Here is a 26,366-nt window from a genome sequence, read left to right on the forward strand (position 1 = left end):
TCTGGATTATTTAAATGTTAGGGGCTCTAAGCTCACATCACTAAGGTGTGGCCACCTCTCAGGTGCTATCATTTTTATTAGCACCACCTAATTTGGGAAATATTTTATTTTATTTTTTCCTTTTTTTGATTAAAACAATTTTTAAAAAATAGAGATGGGGTCTCACTATGTTGCCCAGACTGGTCTCAAACTCGTGGGCTCAAGTGATTCTCCCGCCTTGCCCTCCCAAAGTGCTGGGATTACAGGCATGAGCCACCGTGCCTCGCCAGATTTGGGAAACATTTTATAAATAGGTGCTTAGATCAGGAGAGCAACGCCTTACATCAGGAATACAACCAAAATGTCTAAGTCTGGAGACTGGAGGCAAAGTGGGAAACGTTACTCACAGTGCTTTTTATCCAGAAGCGTGAACTTAGTTACTCCAAAGGAGGCCAGAAGCATAACACTTCTGGAGAGGCATCTACTGGACTTGTTTTTCCACGAAACTGCTAGACTTGTTTTGATCAGGCAGGAAGTGAAGCAACTTTTCAGGGAGAGAGCCCAGCATCTGCATCTCCTCTGGGGCAGACCACACCTTTTACCTTCTACTTGTGAGCCTAGGTCGAGTTTTGCTTTCCAATTAAGGGAAAAGCAGGGCAGGCAAAACTATTCTTTTACAAGATGGTTTTTTAAGATTTCAAACCCAAGGTTATATCTTTAATCGGTACCTGTTTGGATTCTCCAAATTAATTTATATGCTCTTAAAGACACTTACTTCACTGCACAATTCTTTGCACATGGAGGACTTCGAAACGAATAAGCACACTGAGTTGCATTAGATGAATCCTGTCAGATAAGCACTTGTGACCTACCGGCAACCTTTTATAAGCTGATGATGGGAGAGGAGTTTCAATCTCTTTATTGGAGTTGTTGGAAATGTGCCAAAGAGATAACATGGAATATATTGTCCTGAAAAGTCCTGTTTTAATATTTAATACGAACATCTTATACTCTCGGAATTCGGGTAGGCAGTTGTTGGGCTGAGAAATGTGGGGTACAAGGCCGTGTATGTGTTGGTTGGCCGGGCAGGCCTCTAGACAGGACCTAAAACTTTGAGGTTTTCCCAGTTAGACTCTTCGTAGGAGAACTGAAGTTGCCTGTGTGAGGCCCTGCGAACCTCGCCGAAAAGTCTTCCTACAGGATGCCCCCGCGACCTCACCGGGGAAACACCGCGGACAGTCGGGCCAGCAGCGCCCGGAGCTCACTCCAGGTCTCCAAACTTGCAGCGCTTCCCAGAGCGCGCGCGCTGGGAGCGGGACCTGCTTGCCCCAGTGCACGCCGCGGAGCGAACCATCGGGCTGGCGGGGGTGGAGGGGTGCAGGCGTGGGGGCTGCGGGCCGCTCGGGCCTTGGGCTTCTCCTGCCGCCGCCTCCCGCCTCTGGCCAGGAGTCGCGCGTGACGCGGTTCGCCGCGGGAGCCTCGGAGGCGCGGCGCCGGCCGTTCCCCGGCAGGCTCGTGGGTGGTAGCGGCCAATTTGAGAGTTTCCCGGGCCAGGCGGCCGGCGCGGAGGCGCAACGCTCGGGTCGGGGGCGGGCCGACGCCGCTGCCGCCGCGGGAGGAGGGACAAAGGCGTGGGTCCCCGCGGGTCGGCACCCCGGCGGCTGGGGCTGCGGGTCAGAGCACTGTCCAGTGGTGCCCAGGAGGAGTAGGAGTAGGAGCAGGAGCAGAAGCGGGGCCCGGAGCTGCGCGCCTACGCGGGACCTGCGTCCGAGATGCCGGTGCGAGGAGACCGCGGGTTTCCGCCCCGGCGGGAGCTGTCAGGTTGGCTCCGAGTAAGTGCCTCCTTGCGCCGCGCGGTTGGGAGGAGGGTCGTGAGCGTGAGTGTGGGAGCGCTGGGGGCTCTGCTCGCGTGCTGCTCTGAAGTTGTTCCCCGATGTGCCGTACGAAGCTGGGATTCTCCCACCCGGACGTGGGACGCAGGGGACGGGTAGGTTTCACCGTCCGGGCTGATGGCTCATGGCCTCCGGGGCTCCTGGAACCTTTACTCGGAAGTCACTTGGGCTGGAGATTAAGGCGCGAGTAGGGGACACTGTCTTGAACCCGGTGTCCTGGATTTCTGCTGGCTTGGAGGCATCTCGTGTCTGTTGTGTCGCTTGCATATCTTTGTGTTTTCCTTCTCTATTTCAAACCACACTCGGTATTGATGCAGTTACAGGCTTGTGTATGTGAGAGAAACTGAAAACTCATCACAGAGCCGAATCCCTTTTCCTTGTCAATCAGCTGCATCTGTAATATAAGTAAAAGTTTTGTTTTTTTTTTTTCTCCAGTAGGGAATGGGGATGGAGATTTGGAAGGACCCATAAAAGAGTGTGATGAATGCTTTGTATTCTGGAACTATGCTACCTGTCACCAGTTCCTTTTATTTTATGTCTTCATTTGTCAAGTTTCTGCTTTTAGACGGTAGTTTAAGTAATCAGGGGTTTCTACCACAGAGTTTTAACATTCTTGAAATGTGGACAAACTTGGGAGTGAGTGCTCCCGCGCTTAGTAATGGAATACAGCTTCGTACCTCTAGTTCAGCTTCAGTTCTTAGGCTAGGCTGCTTTTCTGGCAGCTGTCTGGCCTGAGTAATGATGGTTGTGGTTTCCCTGAAGTTCCCAGCGGAGAGTCATCCCATGATAGAAACTGCCTTGCGCTCCTCACTCCCGCTCTCAGCCCGGGGAATCCCAGCGGGGAGGAGGGAGGCCGTTTTCTTCAGCTCCCCAGGTGGTCTGTGCTGGGTGTGCTGACGGTCCTCTTCGGACTTGCCAGCAGAATTCAGAAAGAGATGTAATTTTCTGAGAGCGCACACCTGGGCAGGAGATCGCTTGAAGTGAGAAATTCGTAGTGGTAAATGTATTTGTAGCAAAGTACCACTGCATATCCTGCTTGAGAGAGTGAAATTTGATTATTCGGTAAGTTTTCATGAACAACTCCACTTCAGTGTGGGGATTACGCAGATGGGCAAGAGCGTGCCACGGCTCTGTCACACAGTCCCGTTGGGAAAGCCTGCAAGTCATTAAGAATCCGATGAGTGCCATTTAGAAATATGGACAGGGTACTGGAGCTTCCTCACTGTGGGCAGATGGCAGAAGCGGAGGTGCTTTACTAAAGCAGCGGTGGCTTTTGAGGTGTTTCTTGTGGTTTTTCAGAGCTACTTCTGCAGTGGGGCCACTTTAGTTCTTTTCAGAGCTACTTCTACAGATTGATGAAGGGGAACTTTCCCCCCCCTGAAATGCTGCTGTAACTTTTTCAGTACCATCCAGCTATTATAATACTGAATGAGGCGCTACTCCTGCCAGTCACTGGGGGGGATACAAAGATGAACAAGATTCAATTTCTGCATTTAGGAGTCTAGTGGACTTGAAACTGTTAGACTTTACTCTGCAGTCTCTGTCGGGATTCCTGAGACTGAGCGAGGGAATGTATGATGCCGATGGACACTCTGCAATACAGAAATTTAGCAAAGAGTGGGATTGGTCCTATATGCATTCCCTTCAGGGATTCTTGCTGGGAATAAAGGGCATTTGAACAGATACCTCACCGAGCAAGCCATTATAGAAAATGGGGCCAGTAATGCTCCCACCTCACCGGGCTGAGTGAGGTCTGAATGAAATGACGTAGAGTACAAGGCATGTGGTGGATGCTAAGTAAATGGTAGCTAGTAATATGAACCAAATGGGTGCTGAAAACTCTTAAGTGCTGGGTCCTGGGTTGATAAAGGAGGTGAGATCTAAAGATACAAGTAGGAGGTGCCAGGTAGGTGTCCAGGAAAAAACTGAAAGAGTTGTTGTTCACACTCTGTTGAAAGGCCTTGAAGGCCATAACGAAGCTTTGGGTGAGGAGAAGTCATAGAAATCCCTCATGTATTAAATGACTTGACTTTCCCTACAAAAGAAGCGAACCAGTTTCCCAGTAAACATCCCACCCCATAACTATTTTTGAGGCATTCATAGGCTGAAGACCAATGAATTTTTACATCACCCCCGGGGGAATTGCATTTGCAATGACTTCTGCCTACATTTAACTTTTGATCTAGTTCTTTGTACACTGACAAAAGTTCACAGCCAACCATTTCTCTTCAGGACAAGTGTGAGAACTTTCTGCATACTGCTGAAGGCAAGGGAGATTTTGAGGTTAGCAAGGTTTTCTCTCCTTAAGAAGGTTATCTTTTTATGAGACACAAGTTCTTGAAACTAGGCGGGGCAACTTTAGTCCTGTGTATAATAATATGTGTGGTAATATAAATAGTAATTTAAAAAGTCATGCAGACTTGGTTGGGGAGAGGCATGAAGTGTGGGGTGTGGTGGGGGCGGGGTGAAGCAGTAGAAGGGTTCACAATCACTGCTGAAACTTTCAACATATTCTACCAACAATGTGAGCCACCAGGGAATTCCTTGCCTCATCTCTAGAACGAATCCCATTAAGCAGTTGTGGCTACAGATGAATTTATCTAGGTTGAGAGCTGATTCCCAATAACATGCCTCATTGATTTGACTCTAAGTAGTAATCAGGGGCCCAACAGTTGTTGGACCAACCAGCCTTGATTTTCCAGAGAAGGTGATTTGGTATATGGTAGTGTCTGAGGGTGAGATTGCCCCAGATGGGAGTGGAGGGAAGCAGAACAGTTTTCTCTGGTGTTTTACTGAGTTTGTGTCTTGATCCTAAATCCAAGGGTTAGGGTCAGAAACATAGACTCAGAGGTTAGATTTAACACCCATTTAGTGGGTTAAACAAATCAATGGTTATGTGAACTTTGTTAAGGTTTAAAAAACTATTTAGGGCCTATTTCATCCTCATAGGAACTTTTGCAATCAGCCTTTTTAGTAGATGCCCATATAGAAAGTGAATTTGGGAGGGTCTAAGTTGGTATTACTATTAAACTTTTTTGAAAAGACTATGTGATAGCAATGGGAAAAAAAATTCAGGCATAGAAATCCAATATGCAGTATTGCAATAGCTAGTTTTAATTTTATTTTTGTTTTTGTTTTTTTTTGGAGATGGAGTCCTGCTCTGTTGCCCAGGCTGGAGTGTGGTGGCGAGGTCTTGGCTCACTGCAACCTCTGCCTCCTGGGTTCAAGCGGTTCTCCTGTTTCAGCCTTCGAAGTAGCTGGGATTACAGAAGTGAGCCACCGTGCCCGGCCACTAGTTTTAATTTTGGATGGTATCTAGGAAAGCAGTTGAGCTAGTATGCTGCATACATTGTAGTGTGAGAGGCAGAGTTCCAAGTTGGAGAGTGTCTGCTTCCAGTTTTTCCATCTGATTAGGAAAAGCACTTGTTAGAACTGGGTGACTGACAGCTAGAGCCCCAGAAGACCTGCGCAAGCTGGGGCAATGGCTACCCATAACAGTGACGGTTCCATTCTGTTTTTTAAAGGGATTCGTGTCTCTATCATCCAGCTGGCCATTAAACAACCAAAGCTTCATCATCCTAGATAACCTGTGAGCTCTCAGAGGAGACAGAGTAAGGACTGTCATACCCCCAAAATACCTAATCATTTAATAAAGCATTTTCTCTACCTTTTATGCTATCCCCAAAACAGTGCTTTCCAAAGTCTGGTATACAGACAGACTTACAGGTGGTGCAGAGAGATAAATATTCTATTTTTCAGTTATGATGCATGAATATTATATGTTAGGAATAAAAACAGAAAACCAGCTACCACATCCATTTATTTCATGGATAGATTGCTTAGAATGAGGCAAAAATAAATATTAAGTAAAGCAGTGAGTTTGCTTTAAGAAAAATTATCAACTCTGGGAATGAGTAATGTGAGGCTAAGGCAAAAATGGTAAAGCTAGCCCTTGACATCTGAGGTGTGCATAATACTGCTTAAAATATGAGTGTAGTGCTTACTTATAGAGAGCCTGGTATACCTCGACCATGCCTTCAAGAAAGTCAAACACAGAATGGCCCAGAATAGCCAGGAAAGTTGAATTTGTCTTAAGCGTGTCTTAAGCGTGTGCATCCTGCTCTTATCCACTCAGATCTCTTAGATGTGGTTGCAGACAGTGTATTTGTAGAGCTAGCTGTTTGTTTTAATGTCTGGCCCAATTCTCATTCCTTCCTCTGCTTCCACAAGCCATTCTGCAGTTTTCAAAGGTCTGTTGGTATGACATTTTTGATATGATAGAGTGATAGGGGAGGAAGTATTTTGGCACTGATGAAGGACAGCACTCTATTATCAAGTGTCTCTTGCTCATGATTCATTGCCGAAGAATGTGGACAGCCAAACAGCCTCACCTGTAAATGCATTTAATTTCTCGAAGTCTTTCAGAAGAATGCCAACTGGATGAGTTGTTTTTTTCTTTTTTTCTTCTTATTTTTTTTAATATGAAGCTTGTATTGGTCTGTAAAATAGGCTTTAACAAGGATTTTCTTAGGAACAGGAAGCCTTGAGGTAGAAAACAAGTATCCCTATTTTGACCTAGAGAGATGCATGCTCATGGCAAGCGAATGAATCAAGGAGAAGAGAAAATACTGTTTCAGTAGACTCTCTAGTGATGTGTGTGTTCACACCATTTATGAGAAATCCTAAGCTTTCAATTAGTAACTTGTACTTTAGTCATTTAAAATCAGCACAAATATTTGTTTAGTGCCTCTGCCAGATGGTTAAAGTTAAATCAAGTTTTTTAACCTGAACAACCTAATGTAGCTTTCCTTAACCATTTACACACCATTGCATATTGTAGACCATAGTCAGATACATTTTGTTATAATGCATGTTTATTTTACCTTTTAGCTCAATTCGAATATCAGTGGTTTTGGTTTCTATTTTGTTTCTCTTCCTACAGTTACTGTATGGGGGTGCAGTAACAGCAGTGGTGGTGAAAGTAGATTTCTTTTCCTTTTTTTTTTTTTTGAGATGGAGTCTCGCTCTGTCGCCCAGGCTGGAGTGCAGTGGCGCAATCTTGGCTCACTGCAAGCTCCACCTCCCGGGTTCACGCCATTCTCCTGCCTCAGCCTCCCGAGTAGCTGGGACTACAGGCGCCTGCCACCACGCCTGGCTAATTTTTTGTATTTTTAGTAGAGCCGGGGTTTCACTGTGTTAGCCAGGATGGTCTTGATCTCCTGACCTCAAGGTCCACCCGCCTCGGCCTCCCAAAGTGCTGGGATTAGAGGTGTGAGCCACTGCGCCTGGCTGAAAGTGAATTTCTTAATGGATCTTCCATGAATCAAATATTTGTGTTTAGGAAGTTAGGCTGACCAAAAGATTTCAAATCATACCTTTAATCATGGCAAAGATCTTATGTCACATTCTTGAGTACACATGTTTACTAAATTTTACGTATATGTGTATGTGAACATGGACTTCAGAATTAATTAGTGTGGTAATTATTATTTCTATTGTAGACTTTAATCAGCCGTATTAAATATATGTATTATGTTCACAGAGAAAACATGGTATCTTTGGAAACTTTATAGTATGCCCTATATTATAGATACCCTATATAACTATGGGACTAAACACACGAGTTAGTGACAAGTCAGGCATTTGGAGGGAATGTTTGTAACCCATTGTGGGAGACAGTTATTAGAATAGTTATTCTTACTGGTAGGTAACAGTTATGACTGTAATGAACAGAACGTGACTAAAATCCAGTTATGCCTTTGCCATCGTATTAAAAGCTTTGATGGAGATGCGAGAACATTGCAGATACTTTGGATTTTGTCACTTGAGTTGAAGGTAAACAGAGAAGACAGTGCTTTCTAGTCATCAGTAGGAATTAATGAACTCTTCCAGGACATGTAGCTTCAAGGACCTTCTAGGTTCTTTTGAGGGGAAAATAATGTTCCACTTGGAGCCATTTTTTCCATTTGTTGAGAGTCATTTGTTTTCAGAGTATTAAAGGAAGTGTTCCGAGTTCTAGGTTGTGTTTCTTTGATGCCTTCTAAAGCCAAGCACACCTGAGACCCTGGGTGGAGCTCTACAATGGGAACAGGAGGAGTAAGTAATGTGGGCTTCGAGAGACAATCATTCCACTCTCAGTCCTTGGAAGACGGTTCCTAGGTATATATGGCAAAGCAGATGAAATTATTTGAGGGAATTAATTAGCAAAACTAAACATTTCTGTTTTTGAAAGGAATGAATCATTTGGAAGGAACTTCCTGGTGAGCTCAGTTTTAGCAGGCTGGTTTCTCCCTTACCCTTCTGCAGTCTGGCTGAATCAGTTGTGTTCTTGCCTGTGATTGGTGAGGATGCACATGCTAGTATTTATTCTAGCCCTTATCACTTCCCATCAGCCATGAGCCCCTCCCTGGTCTGAGTCATCTTGGTAACCCCAGAAGCTAACAGAGCACCAACACATCCACTAAACATTGGACTGACTTGATTTGGGGCAGGCTTGTTGTATAAGCTAGTAGGAATAAGAGACTAATTGAGAAATTAGGACAGTGGATTCCTGACATTTATATGGTGAGTAGATGATCGTTTGTTAGAATTGCGAATTTCATCCAGAAAATTTTGTCCAAAAAAAATTACAGAATTTCATCCAGACCATTTTTGTAACGGCGTGGAAGCAGCATCAGCTGCACCACTGATTAGCTGGGTGGCTTTTGCTGTCTTGTGACTCTAGTTTTCAATTTCTCTCTCTTTTTTTTTTTCGAGATGGAGTCTAGCCCTGTCGCTGAGGCTGGAGTGCAATGGCCCGATCTCAGCTCACTGCAACATCTGCCTCCCAGGTTCAAGCGATTCTCCTGCCTCAGCCTCCCAAGTAGCTGGGATTACAGGCATGCGCCACCATGCCTTGCTAATTGTTTGTATCTTTAGTAGAGACGGGGTTTCACCATGTTGGCCAGGCTGGTGTTGAACTCCTGACCTCGTGATCCACCTGCCTTGGCCTCCCGAAGTGCTGGGATTACAGGCATGAGCCACCGTGCCTGGCCTAGTTCTCAGTTTCTTTATCAGAAAATGAGTAGTTACAGTTGATCGTCTCAAAGTCTTTTGTGCTTAAGATTCTGAGGGTTTTGAAGTTTGAGTATAAAGCCTAGAGAACATTCTAAATTATTTCTATTGGTTCTTATCATCTTAAAATGTTTTTGTGCTCCTTAAACTACGTTTGTGTTTGTTTGCTTTCTTTCTTCCTTTTGTTTTTTTCTCTCTGAAAAGCATTTTTTAAAAGACAAACAGAGCCCAAGAGTGGCTGGTAGTTGTTTCGCTCATGAAGTGATGGAAAGATCTATTATTCAGTTGCAGCTTAAATTATGTACCAGCACCGCATGTGCTGGATTCGCTTCCTTACTTTGCAGCCTAAGCCGGCAACTGCAACCATCTTGCAGAGCTTCTTGAGAATCCTTCTTTCTCTTCCTCTTCCTCTCCACCCCCATGGACTTCTTCCCGGGCCTCATTGCCTGTGACATACGCTTGGAAGGAGGGACAGGCCTGCAGCTGGGAGCCCTTTCTTATTTGTTCTTCACAAATGTGTTGAAGATGAGCCTACTGGTCACTACTGCAAAAAAACACATTGTTCACTGGTGTAAAATCACTGCTGTCATCTGAGTTTCAGCATAACTTCAGGCATGTTGGAGTTTTTCAACCTTACCTCAGGCAGAGCACTTTGCTTTCCTTGGGCCGGTCTGTTTAGTGTCTGGGTGAGTTTTAAGAGGGGAGAGAGATTGTGGCATCTTAGACACTCACTGAAATTTTCCAGAAATGGAACTGGAAACATTTGTGCGTTTCCTTCTGGTGTTATTGTTAAAGACTAAAAACAAGGGCAAGTGGCAACACATTGAAATGAAGAGGCCCCAAGTTTGCGACACATTGAAAGGAAGAGGCCCCAAGTTCATTTTGAGCCTAAATTGAATTTTAATCAAAGGTCTGGGAGAAATATTTAGTCTACTTATACTATTTAAGTGCATAGTTTGGCAGATGACTTTGGGCAGTGAAGGATCTGGAAGAGGCAGAAAAGGTAGACTCAATTTGCCAGACTTAGAGCTAAAAAAATTTGCCTGATATGTTTCCATGAAGAAAGTTTTCCTGTAGAAGCAGTGGCATGTCCTCTGTTACAAGTCTATTTCTTGATAATGAAGTTTTTTCTGTATTACCAATTTCATTGACGTTATATATATTATATGTGTGTATATATATGTATATACACACACACACACAAATCTCAAGTAGAGAGCTTGATGAATTTTTTTTTTTTTTTGAGATGGAGTTTCACTCTTGTTGCCCAGGCTGAAGTGCAGTGGTGCCATCTCGGCTCACCACAACCTGCGCCCTCCGGGTTCAAGCGATTCTCCAGCCTCAGCCTCCTGAGTAGCTGGGACTACAGGTGCATGCCACCATGGCTGCCTAATTTTTTTTTTTTTTTTTTTTTTTTTTTTTTTTTTTTTAGTAGAGACAAGGTTTCTCCATGTTGGTCGGGCTGGTCTTGAACTCCTGATCTTGGGTGACCCGCCTGCCTCAGCCTCCCAAAGTGCTGGAATTACAGGCGTGAGCCACTGTGCCTGGTCAATGAATTTTATTTATTGTGGTAAAGTACACATAACAATAAGTGTACCATTTTAACCATTTTAAAGTATAAAATTCAATGGCATTTAATACACTCACAGTATTTTGTAAACATCATCATCACTCTCTAGTTCCAGAGGTGGATGAATTTTTACATGAATGTATTCACCTGCATAATTACCACCTAGATTAAAAACCAGAATTTTCCATTGCTCTGGAAAGTTCTCTCTTGCCACTTTTCCAATGATTACCACAGCTACCTAAAAGGGAACTTCCCTTCTGACTTCTCTCACCGTGGAACACTTTTGCTTGAACTTGGGAGAGGACCCATGTATAAATAAAATCAACATTTTATGTCTGCCATCTTTCACTCAACCTAACCTCTGTGAAATTCATCCATATTTGTTGCGTGAGATTCAGTAGTTCTTTTTTGCCGCTGAGTCATATTCCATTTATATGCATCTGTCACATTTGGCTTATCTCTTCTGTTGATAGGTATTTGGGTCATTTTCAGTGTTTTTCCTATTATGAATAAAGCTGCCATGAAAAGCACCTACACATTGCCTTGTGGACATGTGCACCCGTTTCTCTTGTGTGAATTCCTAGGACCATAGGTTAGGGATTTTTAAAAAAACTTATTTTAAATTAAAAAAATGCTTTTTGAGACAGTCTCACTCTGTCACCCAGGCTGGAGTGCAGTGGCGTGATCTCAGCTCATTGCAACCTGTGCCTCCCAGGTTCAAATGATTCTCCTGCCTCAGCCTCCCAAGTAGCTGGGATTACAGGCATGCGCCACTACACCTAGCTAATTTTTGTATTTTTAGTAGAGACAGGTTTCTCTTCAACTCCTGAGTTCAAGCAGTCTGCCCACCTTGGCCTCCCAAAATGCTGGGATTATAAGCGTGAGCCACCACGCCCAGCCAGGTTATGGATGTTTAACTTTGATTCTTTACTTCTGAAGTCAGATAAACCTGGGTGTGAATTCTTTTGTTCTGCCACTTGCTTGCTTGACCTTGAGCAATTTACCTTTTTCTCATGTTCGGTTTTCTCAGCTGTAAAATGGGCCTACCCTATCAGTCATGGTTCAGTCAAGAAGACATGTCATTCTAGCTATTTCAAGTAGAAGGGGATTCAATACAGAGTATTAGTTGCCTTCAGAACAAAGAAAAGGCGAGATGCGCAAAAAATGGAAGCCCACCGCTGGCTTTCTGATTTGCCGCAAAAAAAGTTAGAAAGCTGCTGCCACCCAGAGCAGACCCAGAAGGTCTTGACCTTCCACCTTCTCAGCCTCTCCAGCCTTGAGGCTGGTGAAAGGGCAGGGAATCTGGACATGCTGTAAAGCTCATGTCTGAGGAATCCAACTTTTGCCTGCTACTGCTGCTGTCTGTAGGAAGAAGAAAAACAAACGGCTTCTGCTTTCCTTCATCCTTCCAGATCTCAAACACGTGTACCTCGCTGGTAGAACCCTGTTGGCAAGAGAGTTGGGGGATCTCTGGTAGAAACAGAAACTCAGTGCCAGCAAAGAAGAAATGGCATAGATGCCACCTGGGGTTGCTTTGAGGTGCTCAGTAAATGGTAGTGGTTATAATTTATTATTTTCATCATTATTCCTCAAGAACTGCTGCTGCAGTTCAGACTGATTTCTCTCTCTCTCTCTTTTTTTTTTGAGACGGGCTTGCTCTGTCACCCAGGCTGGAGTGCAGTGGTGCTGTCACAGCTCACTGCAGCCTCGACTTCCCTGGCTCAAGTGATCCTCTCACCTCAGCCTCTCGATTAGCTGGAACCACAGGCATGCGCCACCACACCTGGCTAATTTTTAACTCTTTTGTAGAGATGAGGTCTGTCTGTGTTGCCCAGGCGGGCTTTGAACTCCTGGGCTCAAGCGATCCTCCTACCTCGGCCTCTGGAAGTGCTAGGATTATAGGCGTGAGTCACCACGCTTGGGCACCAGACTGATTTCTTTTTTTTTTTTTTTTGAGACAGAGTCTTGCTCTGTTGCCCAGGCTGGAATGCAGTGGCGCAATCTCAGCTCACTGCAAGCTCTGCCTCCTGGGTTCAAGCAATTCTCCTGCCTCAGCCTCCCAAGTAGCTGGGATTACAGGCGGGTGCCACCACACCCGGCTAATTTGTGTATTTTTAGTAGAGGCAGGGTTTCACCATGTTGGCCAGGCTGGTCTCGAACTCCTGGCCTCAGGTGATCTGCCTGCCTTGGCCTCCCAAAGTGCTGGGATTATAGGCGTGAGCCACCGTGTCCGGCCCAGACTGATTTCTGTAACGCATGTTCATTCTTTTCACTTTATAGTCACGTGGATGCCACTGTAAGAGCTCCCTGCCACATAAGGTGTTGTTTTTCTGGAAGGGCCTTCCAGATTCTGCATCTATTGCTCTGTGATTCTAGGTACTTTTCTAAAAGCTTGAGAAATTAGTTTTCAAGCCTGTAAGTTAATGTAGAGCTGAAAGGTGACTTAATTCTAAGAGCTGCTGCTTTAATGTATAATTTTATGGAACCTAATGAGTGTTTTCTTTTCAAAGTCATTCCACTTTATTAGTAATAAAATAAAAGATAATATATAAATCTGGCTGATAGATGGGGTTACTTTTTTCCCTGTCTTTAGCTTCCTTTGTCTTTTCATAAATGAGATGGAAGATTTTTATCATATTTTGTACCTCAAATCTCTCGCGGAGGGAACACTGTAGTCTACCAAAACAGTTGGCAGAAGTGTCTGTCCTATTATGAGCTTATTTTATGAAACATGAGCTATAATGTAGTGCTTTTTTTTTTTTTTTTTTTTTTTTTTTTTCTGAGACGGAGTCTCGCTTACGCCTGGCTAATTTTTTGTATTTTTTAGTAGAGATGGGGTTTCACCGTGTTAGCCAGGATGGCCTCGATCTACTGACCTCATGATCCATCTGCCTTGGCCTCCGAAAGTGCTGGGATTACAGGCATGAGCCGCCGTGCCCGGCCAATGTAGTGCTTTTAAGATATTTAATAATCTTGAATCAATGTTGGCAACAGCCTGTCTGTAATGATGTCACACGTGGAAAGAACCGAGTTTTTCTTAACTTTAGAATGTGAATTTTTTCCTCCTTCAAATACTTTTTCCTATAACCCAGACCTATTTTACTTTCCAGGGACCCTGCTATTACTGCCCTAAGGTAATTTGCTAGAAACGGAGTGGTCAAGATGTATTGATTAACGTTTTAGGCTTACTTCTGTAGTACTACTTCTGAAGGCTCCTTGCAGAGAAATTTGAAGTGATAAGGAAAGCAAATATTCGAAGTGGAAAGATAAGTATAACCAGTGACTATTTCAGCCACTGGTTTAGCGGTTCAAGTGAGCTGGCTGTTTGTAAAGCTTGCTTAGTAAATGAATGTGCTAGAAATATATTGACAGAATTTGGTTTTATCTCTTTTTCTCCAGACTTTTAGTCAGCCAGGGCTAACAATGGATGTCCAAACAGTTTACAGTGGCTGATATACAATGCACAAAGGGCTTCACTGTTTGGAGACTGGAAAATAGAGCCAGAGGGGAGCTTCTTATGGGCATTGACCTAATTCACTCCTTTTGGCAAAAATGCTTGGTTTTAAATCAATATACGTATTTCTGACCCAAATATCTATAAATATTTCAGCTAGTAGTGTTACAGCTGGAGGAAGGGACCCGTGGTGTTGCTTTGTGTATTTTTATAAAGTACAGCCTTTATTTTGATTTGACAATATTTTTTAGAAATAAATTGTCAAGTGAACTAATATTCCACAAAAGTTAGGGAAAGTTAAGAGAGGCAGCTGAAATTCCATCAGTTTCCTCCTTAGTCCCTGGAACCTCCCCACAATCAGGAATTTGTTAGTCACCTGGTTTTTAAAGATAAATTTCTCTGTGGGCGTTTCTGCTGAGAAATGTGGGGAAACAGGACTGGGCTAAAAATAAAATTAGTTCAGGCATTGCTAAACTTCTAAGTATCATGTTTGTGATGTACTTTTCCAGGAAACATAAATTGGCAATGTTTTGCTCCTTTTTATTACCACAGAAAGAATATTTGCAGTCAGCATGCACGGCCTGAAAGAATATCTCTCGCCTATTAATAGAACAGAAGGAACATACACATGTCTATGTGGGGGAAAAACATCTCATTTGGCTTAGTAGTAAGCTCCAAGTAACAATTGCATTGTTGTTCTGAATTGTCTTTGAGTGCGATTGGATGATTAAATATAAATGTTGACCTGATTGGATTATATCACAGCAACGAACTGTCCTGAAAAAACAGCTGTAACATACCACTCCAGACGGTTACCAGACTTAGTCGGCTGGCTTTATATTTAAGTGTTGTAGAAACTGGGATCCTGTCATTTCTGTTTCTCTGTCTCTTTCATCTGTTCCAATTTGAGATATACTGACTATGTTAGTGTAGTCTGCTACATGGATAGTCCTTTATCTTTCAGCAACATAAGCAACATAAGCTTTTTGATTGAGACGAGCATAATCAAAAAGAATGCTGGGAAACAGTGAACTGTAAAAAATGTCCTCAATTAGATACAGGCTTCAGTGCATGTGTTTATTCTTTCAGAAGATCAGTGTGTTTTCAGTGAGGGTCTAAACCCACTGGCCTGGATTCCACCTCTTGTTGGATGGGTGGTCAGTTTTAACATTAGGGGGTGTTGATTGTGAGCTCTTGAGAGCAGGGCTGGTTCTTTGCATTCCTAGGTAGGCATGAATGTAGAGTAGCTGCTCAGTAAATAGGGGAAGGTGAAAGGAAGAGAAGGGAGAAGGTGAGTCTCAAAAGACTGGAATGTGATAAGCACACGTTTATCACACTGGGTGTGTATTCTCTCCCCTTTCTTAGAGTATTCCTTGCCTCCTGAAAAAAGCACTTTGCAGGAAATATGGAGATCTTTTGAACCTGTGGTTTTGTATTATTGGACTGAGAAGTCCAAAATATGCATTAGTGGAGCTTATAGAACTGCTCTGAGAATGTGTTCTTGAGTTCTACAAATATTATGGGGTGTGTTGGGGGCTGGCTCACTCCAGCTCAGTTCCCATGTGTTAAGTGGAACTTCTGATCTGTTGAATGCCTAACCATGACAGAGCCCAGGAGACAAAGTAAGGTGTGGTTTGTTTTGCTGTAAGACCACATTTGGTTAGCTTTTCTCTAGCAAAGCTGGGGAAGGAGATCACAGGGCTGATATAGTGGTAGGCCCTTGGTGTAGATCTCACTGACTTTTCCCAATCAACTAGAGGTAAATGTTAACCCTATTTTATAGGTGGGAAACGGAGGCTCAGAAACATTAAGTAAATTGCCCAGTGTCACACGGCTTGTGTGACAGGGAGGGGATTTGAGCCAAGGTCCATTTGACTAATTTGAAACCTGTAGATTCTGTCAATTCCACCAGTCTCTGCTTTTTAGAATCACAGTGGCAAGAGAATAGGAGAAGCTCAAGGCCCTGTGTTGATTATTAGGAGTTTAAACATCATCTCTGAAAGTGCATAGACATATTTGTATCCCCAGAGAATCTTGAGTAAAAGTAACATATCAATGTCGTCAAGAGATGTCTTCATTCATCAGAGACTTCTGTGTGTTCAGTACTGTATGAGACCCCAAAGACTCTTAAGTTGCCTCTAAGACACAGCCTTATAGGGGGGTATTAAGCGATTACGTATACAGCTAGCTAAAACCACAACTTTATTATAGAAATATTAAGAATATGTCTTATCATGTGAGAGTATTCTTTCTTCAAGTCCATAGCCTCTAGTTAGAAATGGCTGTGTTGTCCCATCAACTCCTTCACTCAAAAACTATCATTAATATCAGGAAAAACTTATGGTTACAAACTCCTGGGTTATAGAATTGGAAAGAACAACTTAGATATGCTGTGTTTGGGAGCTTGCCTTGAGGATTGGAATTCCATTGCAAGTTTCCTTGGGGTCAAAGTACATCTCCTAAAACATCAAATACCTCCAAGAGGTTTTAGGCTATCAGACAGCCACACTTTAATGTGGAGTAGACTAGTCAGCTTTCTTCTACTATCTAACTGACACCATACACATTATTAAAGAGATAATTTTGATTGGGGATGAAGATAGGGAATTTTGAAGCCAGAACATTCTGGTGATGGAGCAGATACTGCTGAGATGTTGGCCTCCGGACAGGGTGGAGGAGGAGGACACTGATAACCAGAGCAATCAGCCCAAGGGGTAGAAAGACTTAGAAAGTCTCCACATACAAATTTTGCTTGTTTCCTGTTTTTCCACTGAACCCTGGGAAGGGTGCTTATTTTTCTTCCTCACTGTCTTTCCTCAGGACCCAGAATTGATAGGTTAGTCGAGTTTCTGTGGGCAGTCTAAGGTTGTGTTACTATTTAAAATGTTAGTAACATTTTCAGATTCACTGAGATTCTTTCTGAGTGTGGTGGCATATGCCTGTGGTCCCAACTACTTGGAGACTGAGGCAGGCAGGAGGATCGCCTGAGCCCAGGAGTTGGAGGCTACAGTGAGTTCTGATTGTCCTGCGAATAGGAATAGCCACTGCAGTCCAGCCTGGGCACCACAGTGGAGATGCCACCTTTTTTTTTTTTTTTTTTAAAGTTTAAGAAAGTTTAAAAAAAAAAAAGACAAAGAAAAAGGAAAGTTGATTTTTGGTTCTAACTCAGTTGTGACAAACAGTGGATATATGGTTCTGACTACGTTCTAAATTGGACTTGATGGTGAGCAAGGGAAACTTCCAATGCCTATCCCCTCACATTAAAAAACTTCTCCTGGGCCAGGTACGGTGGCTCATGCCTGTAATCTCAGCACTTTGGGAGGCCTAGGTGGGCGGATCATGAGGTCAGGAGATCAAGACCTTCCTGGCTAACATGGTGAAACCCCGTCTCTACTAAAAATACAAAAAGAAATTAGCTGGATGCGGTGGCGGGCACCTGTAGTCCCAGCTACTCGGGAGGCTGAGGCAGGCGAGTGGCGTGAACCCGGGAGGTGGAGTTTGCAGTGAGCCGAGATGGCGCCACTGCACTCCAGCCTGGGCGACAGAGCGAGACTCTGTCTCAAACAAACAAACAAACTTCTCCTATAGCAGTTTGCTTTGAGTTGTGGGTGCCACCTCCCTCACTGTCTTTTTCTGAGGGTACATAAATAAATTGCATCCTAGCTTGAGATCAGGAGCCATGGTTTTTACTTCTCTGTGTCCAACACAATTCTTCTACACAGTGTCTTGCCCAATACATGTGTTGGTAATACTGACATAGTTAATCTTCTTCTTTGAAGATTATCTGAAGCAAGATTTTGACCTTAGGTCAGCTTCCCCTGCAGTATGTGATTGGAAACTGTGAACAAGTTCAGATTTTAGTTTAGGTAAAAATGTAACCAGAGAAGTTGCTACCAAGCATAGTTGACTTTGAGCTGACCTAACTTTTGGATTATGTACTCACTAAGAACTTACCTCTTATTAATTAAACAAATACAAGGAAATAAATAATCCAATAAAAACACTCAAAACAAGTTTATCCCCAAATAGTGTACTTGATGCTAAGGACAGACCTAAAGTTTGTTGAGGATAGAAATGAAAAATGAGGCAAAAGAAACCAGGAATTGAGACGTGTGTGTGCCTGTACCAGCACCCATGTGAGCCCCTCGCAGGTAAGGACCCATGGCCCCTACACATCAGTCTTCTGTTACTAACTTTTGCATAAATTGAGTCTGGTGGTTAGCAAGCTACATACAGCCAGCTGCCTGTTTGTTGTTTTTTTCTGCCTGCTAGCTAAGAACAGTTCTTGCATTTTAAATGGTTATATAAGTATCTATATGATCTCCTTGATTTTGCCTCTTGTAGTGGAAAGCCTAAAATATTTATTGTCAGGCCCTTTGAGAAAATGTTTCCTGGCTCCTGCCTCAGACCTCCCGGAAGCAGGGTGTTGGCTTGATTTGTCTCCTGTTCTGCAATCTGGGAATAGTAGATCAGGATGCTGACTTGTGGGAAGATGCTGGCTGCATGAGACGCCCCTGTCTGCAGTCACTCGTAGCTTGGAAAAGCAAAAAGGAAAAATGGTTGGATCTGATCTCTGACAGGCAGGTTTGCTTCTGGTTTCAGTGTAGTAAGGTGACCTGATAACAAGGGCCACTTGAGAAGTTGCAAATGCAGATTTCCTCCGTGTTAGGTGGTGGTCAATAAAAGCATATTTTGTTTTTAGGATGTAGAAAGGCTATAAAACTGAAATGTCTTTCTATCTTCAAACATTTCTGTGTTTTTGATGTTTCGGATGTTCCTATTTCTCTGGATTGCAGGATTTCAACTTTGCAACACGTACTGTTGTGTTTCTGAGTTGTTGACTATTTCAGTTCCAAACAGTTTGTTATTTCCTGTCAGAGGAAACTTCAGAGTAACAATAAAGTGCTGGTGAAGGTTCAAAGGCTTGGAGAAATGAAAAGCAGTGGAGAAATTTTGTGAGGTTCCATTGGCTTAGAAGGTTCAGAAAGGCTTTGTATATATCAGTCATTGTTACTCCAGGTCCATTAGCTGTTTCCAGGCCTTTCTGTGTCCTAAAAACCAACATCATTTTGAGGGTGGAGACTGTGTCCTATGTTGACAGGTCTTTGTTTTCAAAGTTTGATGTACAATAGAGACTAAATGTTCAGTGACTGAATGCAGTTCATTTTTATTTTATTTTATTTTTTTTGAGACAGAATCTCACTCTGTTGACCAGGCTGGAGTGCAGTGGCATGATCTCAGCTCATTGCAACCTCCAACTCACAGGTTCAAGCGATTTTCCTGCCTCAGTCTCCTGACTACCTGGGATTATAGGCATGTGCCACCACGCCTGGCTAATTTTTGTATTTTTAGTAGAGGCAGGGTTTTGCCTTGTTGGCCAGGTTGGTCTTGAACTCCTAACCTCAGGTGATCCACCTGCCTCTGTCTCCGAAAGTGCTGGGATTACAGGCGTGAGCCACCATGCCCAGCCATATGTTTTAAATCTTATATTAAGCTTATACCACTGTTGATTGCCCTTGCTACAGTGGGGCTTATATTAATATTAGAAACACCCCTCATTTGAGTGGTACTTTACAGTTTATAGCAACCTCTACATAAAGCTGGGCATGGTGGCACATGCCTGTAATTCCAGCTGCTTGGGAGGCTGAGGCAGGAGGATTGCTCCAGCCCAGAAATTTGAGACCAGCCTGGGCAACATAGCAAGAACTTATATCAAAAAAAAAAACAAAAACTTTCATATTAAATTCTCACTTGATCCTCACCAAGAACCCTGTAAGATGAGTGTTATTCACCGGATGCTCAGAGAACCTAGAGATCATACAGCTGGCTAGTGCATACCAGGAACTTGAACTACTTATAAACTGGAGCAGTCGGAGAAAGCTTGGTGTGTTTGACATTGTCTGTCTCTTGGTCTCCAGGCCCCAAGAGGAAGCAAAAGCCTAATTCATCTTGGCAAATGCCGTAGAAGTTCTTCCTTGGATTTTCTTTCAGTGGACAGTTTTTGGTAGTGGTTTGTTGCTCTCCTTCAGATAAACATTTCTTGATAGTGCAGTTTCTTCCTTCAATATGTTCTTATTCTGGTGTGTACGTCCGTTTCTCAGAATGTTTAGTAAACATTTCTGTTGCATACCCTAATGCCAGTTTCTTACCTACTCCTCAGTAATGTGCTGCAGCAGTGGCTTTGGGACCTGGTGTAGACATTATGGGTTGCTTTATTCATTCCTCACAGTGACAAGGGGATCTTGATTGGTGCTAAGTCCTTGGATGGTTCCCTTGGCCTCAGTGACTCTGAGAGAGCCATCACTGCAGGTGTGATCAGTGCCAGGGTCTTCCTTTCTTACTTCTCTCTCACTTTTTTTTTTTTTTTTTTTGAGATGTGGTCTCACTCTGTCACCCAGGCTAGTGTCCAGTGGCACAGACTCAGCTCACTTGAGCCTCCTGGGCTCAAGCTGTCCTCCCACCTCAATCTCCTGAGTAGCTGGCACTACAGGCATGCGCCACCACGCCTGGCTAATTTTTGTATTTTTAGTAGAGATAGGGCTTCACCATGTTGCCCAGGCTGGTCTTGAACTCTTGAGCTCAGACGATTCACCCACCTTGGCCTCCCAAAGTGCTGAGATTACAGGCATGAGCCACCGTGCCTGGCTTTTATTGTAATTTTTAAAGTCTATTTCTAATTTCATCTAAATTATGTTTTGAAATTTTCAATTCGTTGGGAACCGGCTGTCTCTCCTTTTTTATTTCTGCATGACTGCACCACCTAGTGGATAATACATCTGTTATCAGGCAGTGGCCTTCGATGATTTCCTATTACTACAAATTCTACAAAAAGGAAAATTGGGTGCCTTTTTATGCTTTTAAATCACATATAATTTCTGCCAGTAATTTTTGTTTCTAGGCAAGTACGGACTTTTTGAGAGGAGCTTAATAACGTTTAATTCAGAATTAAAAAAAAAATGTCAGCCCATATCTGAAGTTTCCCGTGTCACCAATGGGATAAAGATGCAGACTGTCAGTTTCACTCAGTTTATATGATAATGGCATACAAGATAGAAAAATGAGGTCTTTTCTAAGTTTAGAAACAAGGCTATTTCAAACACCTGAACTTTTTTTCTTTATAACTTGCTTCAATTTCATCTGCTCTGTTTTATTAAGTCAAAAGAATTAGGAAGGCTTGTTGATTTGCATTTTCATTATTTTTAGTAGCTTGGCTTTGGCTCCACATTTGATACAGGAAACCTCACCTTTCCCCTCCCTGTCTCTTGTCTTTGCTGCCCCCTGCTTGGATGGAGTATGTTCCAGTATGAGGGAGCAATTGTTTGTTTTTGTCTGTTGATTTCCATTAGGTGCAGTGGGCATTGGTCATTGTGCTAAGTATACCATGCAAGAACACATTCAGTTATCATGTTTATCGTATTTTAAATATGTAACATACTTATGCAGTTGAAACCATAAATTGTAAGATTTTTAGTCTTGTCCATAGATTAACGGTTTAAAATAAAATTATTGTGTCTCTTACAGCTGGTTAAATCAGTATTTTCAAAGTATCAGTTTACTAAGTTTTGTCATGTGCCTCTATAAGGAATTCACAGTCTTTGTCTGTGCTCCCACAGCGTTTTTATTTTTCCTTCCTAGGAAAAATTTTAGAGATTACCAAAAGGATTCTTAAAGTATAAAAATGAATTTCACTGTTTTTGAAAATAAGTACTATTTTTTTCTTAATACCTGGCATTCTGCTCATGGTTGCAGCACTGTAAATTGCTGAAAGTTATAGGTCATTACACATGAAGAGGCTTAAAAATGCCCTTTGATCCATAGTTAACTACAAAATATGGAGAGGGAGCTATATGCACGGTGTCTGCCATGGCATTAGTTATACTAGCAAAAAAATCGGAAATGGCTTAAATGACTGCTAGGGATATGGTTAATTATATAGTAAATGTTGCTATTTACAAATTTAAATTAACTAAAATTAAACATTGCATTCTTCAGTTGCAGTAGCTGCATTTCACATGTTCAGTAGCCACATGTGGCTAGTGGTTACTGTGTTGGACAGCACAGCTATAGAACATTGTCACCATGGTAGAAACTTCTGTTGGAGAGTACTGCTAGACAGGTGCTTCTCAAACATTTTTTTCCCCGTCACCTCCCTGATGGGAGGTGCTTCTCAAACGTTAATGTGCATATTAATCACATAGGGGCTCTAGTTAGAATGCATATTTTTTTCAGTAGGTCCAAGTTAGGGCTTGAGATTCTGTATTTTTAACAGGCTCCCAGGGGTTGGCTATGTAATACCCAAAGGGTGGGGTTCTTGCATTTATTCTCCAATTCTAATAGCAAAGGCATGTGTTTGAAGCTCAGGGCTCCATATGTAGGCTCACTGGCTTTATAGGATTAACCAGGCTCATTGCTAGGTGGTACTAATGTGTCCCTCTTTTCTGTAGGAACCATCCTCTGATGGTGCCCCAGGTCTGGGAGGGAACGGTTGACCTTGTGTGTTTCCTATGGGGCGAGCCTTGATGGTGACATTTAGCTGAGCAGCTCTAATAATTGTTTTTTCAACCTGCCTTTTGACAAAGCCGTTTATAATTATCTTTATCTTGGTGCCTATTATGGGGGTGGTGGTTTGTATGTGTGTTTGTTTTCTTAAAGTGAAGCTATGTTTTAGCGTTATATGAACTTAGTCAGGTTTAAAATCATAGGGTAGACAGGGCTGTGCCTGTGTTGCCAAATTAGCACCTTCCTTTTGGCTTATTAATGGCTTCTTTGTAATTACAAATAAGAATGATCTGTTTATAGGTTAGCTTAGTGTATCAGAACTAGGAACATAGAGGTCTTAAATGTAACTATCACTGATTTTTTTTTTTTTTTTTTTTTTTTGCCTCATATCTTATGAAAACTGGACTCATGCAAATTTGTATTCAAATTGTGACCAGGCACCTGTTAGCTGTGGGGCCTTGCCATGGGCAAGTTCCTTGAGATCTCAGGCCTTCTATTTTTGTATGTGAAAAAATCAAGAGTAGGGTTAGGGTATAGGGTTTTTGGAGGATTAATAGGCAATAGCCATGAAGTACTTAGCACGGTGTCTGGCATATTGTTAATGTCCAATCAGTGATGATGTGTTTCAGGCCCCCCCTTTTCCATGGTGTTCACAAAGGCATAGGCATGAGGGAGCTTGTGCGTGTATACCAAAGCAGACTATTCCAACAGCCAGAAATAAAATCTGACCCGCCTCCCTTCCTGCACCCTCTCCTTACCAACTCACTGCAGAAGACTTATTGAGCTGTGTCGACTGGACCCAGGCCAGTGGCGTGGAAATAGCTATCATGCTTGTGAAGATGTTCTGAGTTGTCAGAGTGATGGAATCCGTGATTGGTCTGGTGCCCAGGCACCAACAATCATGTTTTTGTTTGTGTGTTTGTTTGTTTTTTAAGAGACAGGGCCTCACTTTGTCACCCAGGCTAGAGTGCAGTGGTGCCATCATAGCTCACTGCAGTCTCAAACTCCTGGGCTCAAGCAGTACTCTCTCCGTGGCCTCCCAATGTGCTGGGATTACAGGCATAAGCCACTGAGCCCAGCTGGGATTTCTTTTGGTGTGAAGGCCAGTGATCAGTCACTAGTAGGTTTTGGAAGGCACAATAGGTGTATAGTGGAGTGGCAAGGTTCTTCAGTGGAAAGGGTATAAGCTTTCTAGTCACACCAGCCTGAGTTAGAATCTGTCCTCTGCTAATTTTTACTTGTATGACCTCAACCAACTTACTTTACTTCTGACTTCAGTGTCCTTTCTGTAAAATGAGTCTATTAATAATGATATTGATAATAGCTAAAATTGAGCATGTACTATGTGCCAGGCATTACCTTGATTTCTCTACATGCACTGTCTGATTAAATTCTCACAACAACCTGAGAGAGGTGGGTCTTGTTACTGCTACTGCCTCTGCTTTACAGATGGAGGAAACTGAGGCAAGGAGAAGTTAAGTAACTCGCCCAAGGTAAAGGGTGGAGCATGGATTTGAATCCACACTTTCTGACTACAGACTCTACGATGCGATCTTTTTTTTTAAACAGCTTTATTGAGATATAATTCATATACCATACAATAAAAGTATGCAACCATTGGCTTTTAGTACTATATATTCACAGAGTTGTGCGGCCATCACCACAATTCATTTTAGAACATTTTCTTCACCCCAAAAGGAAACCACATACCCATTAGCAGTCACTCCTCATTTCCCCCAAACTCCCGTAGTCTTAGGGAACCAGTAATCTTTCAGCCTCTGTGGATTTGCCTCTCCTTGACATTTCACATAAATTTGTCATTTTATGTCACATCATTTGTCATTTTATGTCTGATTTCTTTTGCTTGTTACATATATATATACACATATATACACAGATATACACATATATATACATATATACATATATATACACATATATATACATATATACATATATATACATATATACATATATATACACATATATATACATATATACACATATATATACATATATACATACACACACACACACACACACACACACACACACACACATACACACACACGTTTTCTGGAAGCAGAGCCTCACTCTGTCGCCCAGGCTGGAGTGCAATGGCACAATCTGGGTTCACTGCAACCTCTGCCTCCCCAGTTCAAGTGATTCTCCTGCTTCAGCCTCCCCAGTAGCTGGGATTACAGGTGCCACCACACCTAGCTAATTTTTTGTGTTTTTAGTAGAGATGGGGTTTTACCAGGCTGGTCTTGAACTCCTGAATTCAAGTGATCCACCTGCCTCAACCTCCCACAGTGCTGAGATTACAGGCGTGAGCCATCGTGCCTGGCCCTGCTTATATTATTTTTAAGGATCATCCATGTTGTAGCATGTGTAGATACTTTGGTCCACCTTATTGTTGAGTAACAGTTCATTGTATGGATATACCACATTTCGTTTATCCAGTCATCAGTTGATGGACATTTGGGCTGCTTCCACTTGTTTGTTATTTTAAATAATACTGTTATGAACATTTGTATACAAGTTGTTGCGTACACATGTATTTTCAATTTTCTTGAGTTCTGTGATGTACTTGTTGGTTTTGTTTTTCTTTTTTTCTACCATGTGTTCATAATGCTCTTCTGAGAGGAAGAAAACAGACTTTATTACTTGGGAGTGGTCAGCTTATTTGCTGCTACAAGCATCATGACTTGGGGTGATTTGTCTTTCTGTCCACAGGGCCAGGTGCATGGTTGCTTTTGGGTCTATGAATATGGAAGCTAGGAATCTTTGAGAAGGCACATCCTTAAACCCATAAGCTCTTCTCATGGAGGTAGCTGTCCACCACAAAATGTCCTTCTGATGCCACTGGTAGAACAAGTACTGGTTGGAGCAGGCTGCAGTTGTTCTTATGTTCTGATGGCCATCCTCTACTGTCCCCTCCCCCTTTTCTTTGTCAGGTCTTTGCCCTGTGCTATTCTTTGGACCCTGAACAAACCCTTTTCCCCACCCCCCTAATCCTGTCCTTTCCTTCAGACCTCATCTCGGTGTCCCTGGCTCATGGAAACCCTCCCTGGCCAACCTGCCTTGATCAGACACTGGCTCCTGCAAAGCTTCCTGAAGGCAGTGCTTTATTTGTTTTGCTCTTCATTTGTTCCTCAGAGCACATTGCACTTGATTGACATTTGTTGAATGAATGAGTAAAGAATTAGTGATGGCATATTTGCATACCCATGTTCATGGCAGCATTTTTTACTATAGCCAAGAGGTGAAAGTAACCCAAGTGTCTGTTGACAGATGAGTGGATAAACAAAATATGTCATATACATACAATGGAATATTATTCAGCCTTAGAAAGGGAGGAACTTCTGACATACACCACCACGTAGACGAACCTTGAGGACATTATGCTATGTGAAGTAAGCCAGTCACAGGAAGACAAATCCTGTGTGAGTCCACTTATATGATGTGTCTAATGTAGTCAAATTCATAGAATCACAAAACAGAATGGTGGTTGCCAGGAGCTGAGGGGAGAGGGAAAAGGGGGGTTGTTTGATAGGCAAGAGTTTCAGTTTTGCAAGATGAAGGATTCTTAAGTTCAGTATATTTTGAAGTGTGAATATACTACTGTCTTAGTCAATTCCTACTCCTGTAACTGGGAAATTTATAAAAAACAGAAATTTATTTGCCCACAGTTTTGGCTGGGAAGTTGAAGATCAAGGCAACAGCAGATTTGGCATCTGGTGAGGGCAGCTCTCTCCTTCCAAGATGGTGCCTTGTTGCTGTATCCTCACATGACAGAAGAGGTGGAAAGCAAGGGGGTTTAGCTTGGTCCCTCCAGCCCTTTTGTAAGAGCACAAATCCCATTCATGAGGTTGGAGCCCTCTTAATCACCTCCTAAAAGCTCCACCCCTTAACGCTT

General features: G+C 42.8%; 1 protein-coding gene across 9 annotated transcripts in view; it reads left to right on the forward strand.

The window, feature by feature from the left end:
* Positions 1 to 26,366, forward strand: part of TJP2 (tight junction protein 2) — a 187,437-nt gene that overhangs the window by 106,515 nt on the left and 54,556 nt on the right. Inside the window, exon 1 of one of the 9 annotated variants that reach the window (XM_002819848.6) lies at positions 1,436 to 1,811. The exons of 6 other annotated variants lie outside the window; for them this stretch is intronic. In XM_002819848.6, the coding sequence (XP_002819894.4) occupies positions 1,752 to 1,811 (60 nt within the window). In that variant the 5' untranslated portion in view covers positions 1,436 to 1,751. Of the gene's footprint in view, positions 1 to 1,435; positions 1,812 to 26,366 lie in introns of those variants that run through there. 2 more of the 9 variants (XM_002819845.5, XM_054520011.2) reach the window with 2 other exon arrangements.

The sequence above is a fragment of the Pongo abelii genome, chromosome 13 (assembly GCF_028885655.2).
Source record: "Pongo abelii isolate AG06213 chromosome 13, NHGRI_mPonAbe1-v2.0_pri, whole genome shotgun sequence".
NCBI classification, from domain to species: Eukaryota; Metazoa; Chordata; class Mammalia; order Primates; family Hominidae; genus Pongo; species Pongo abelii.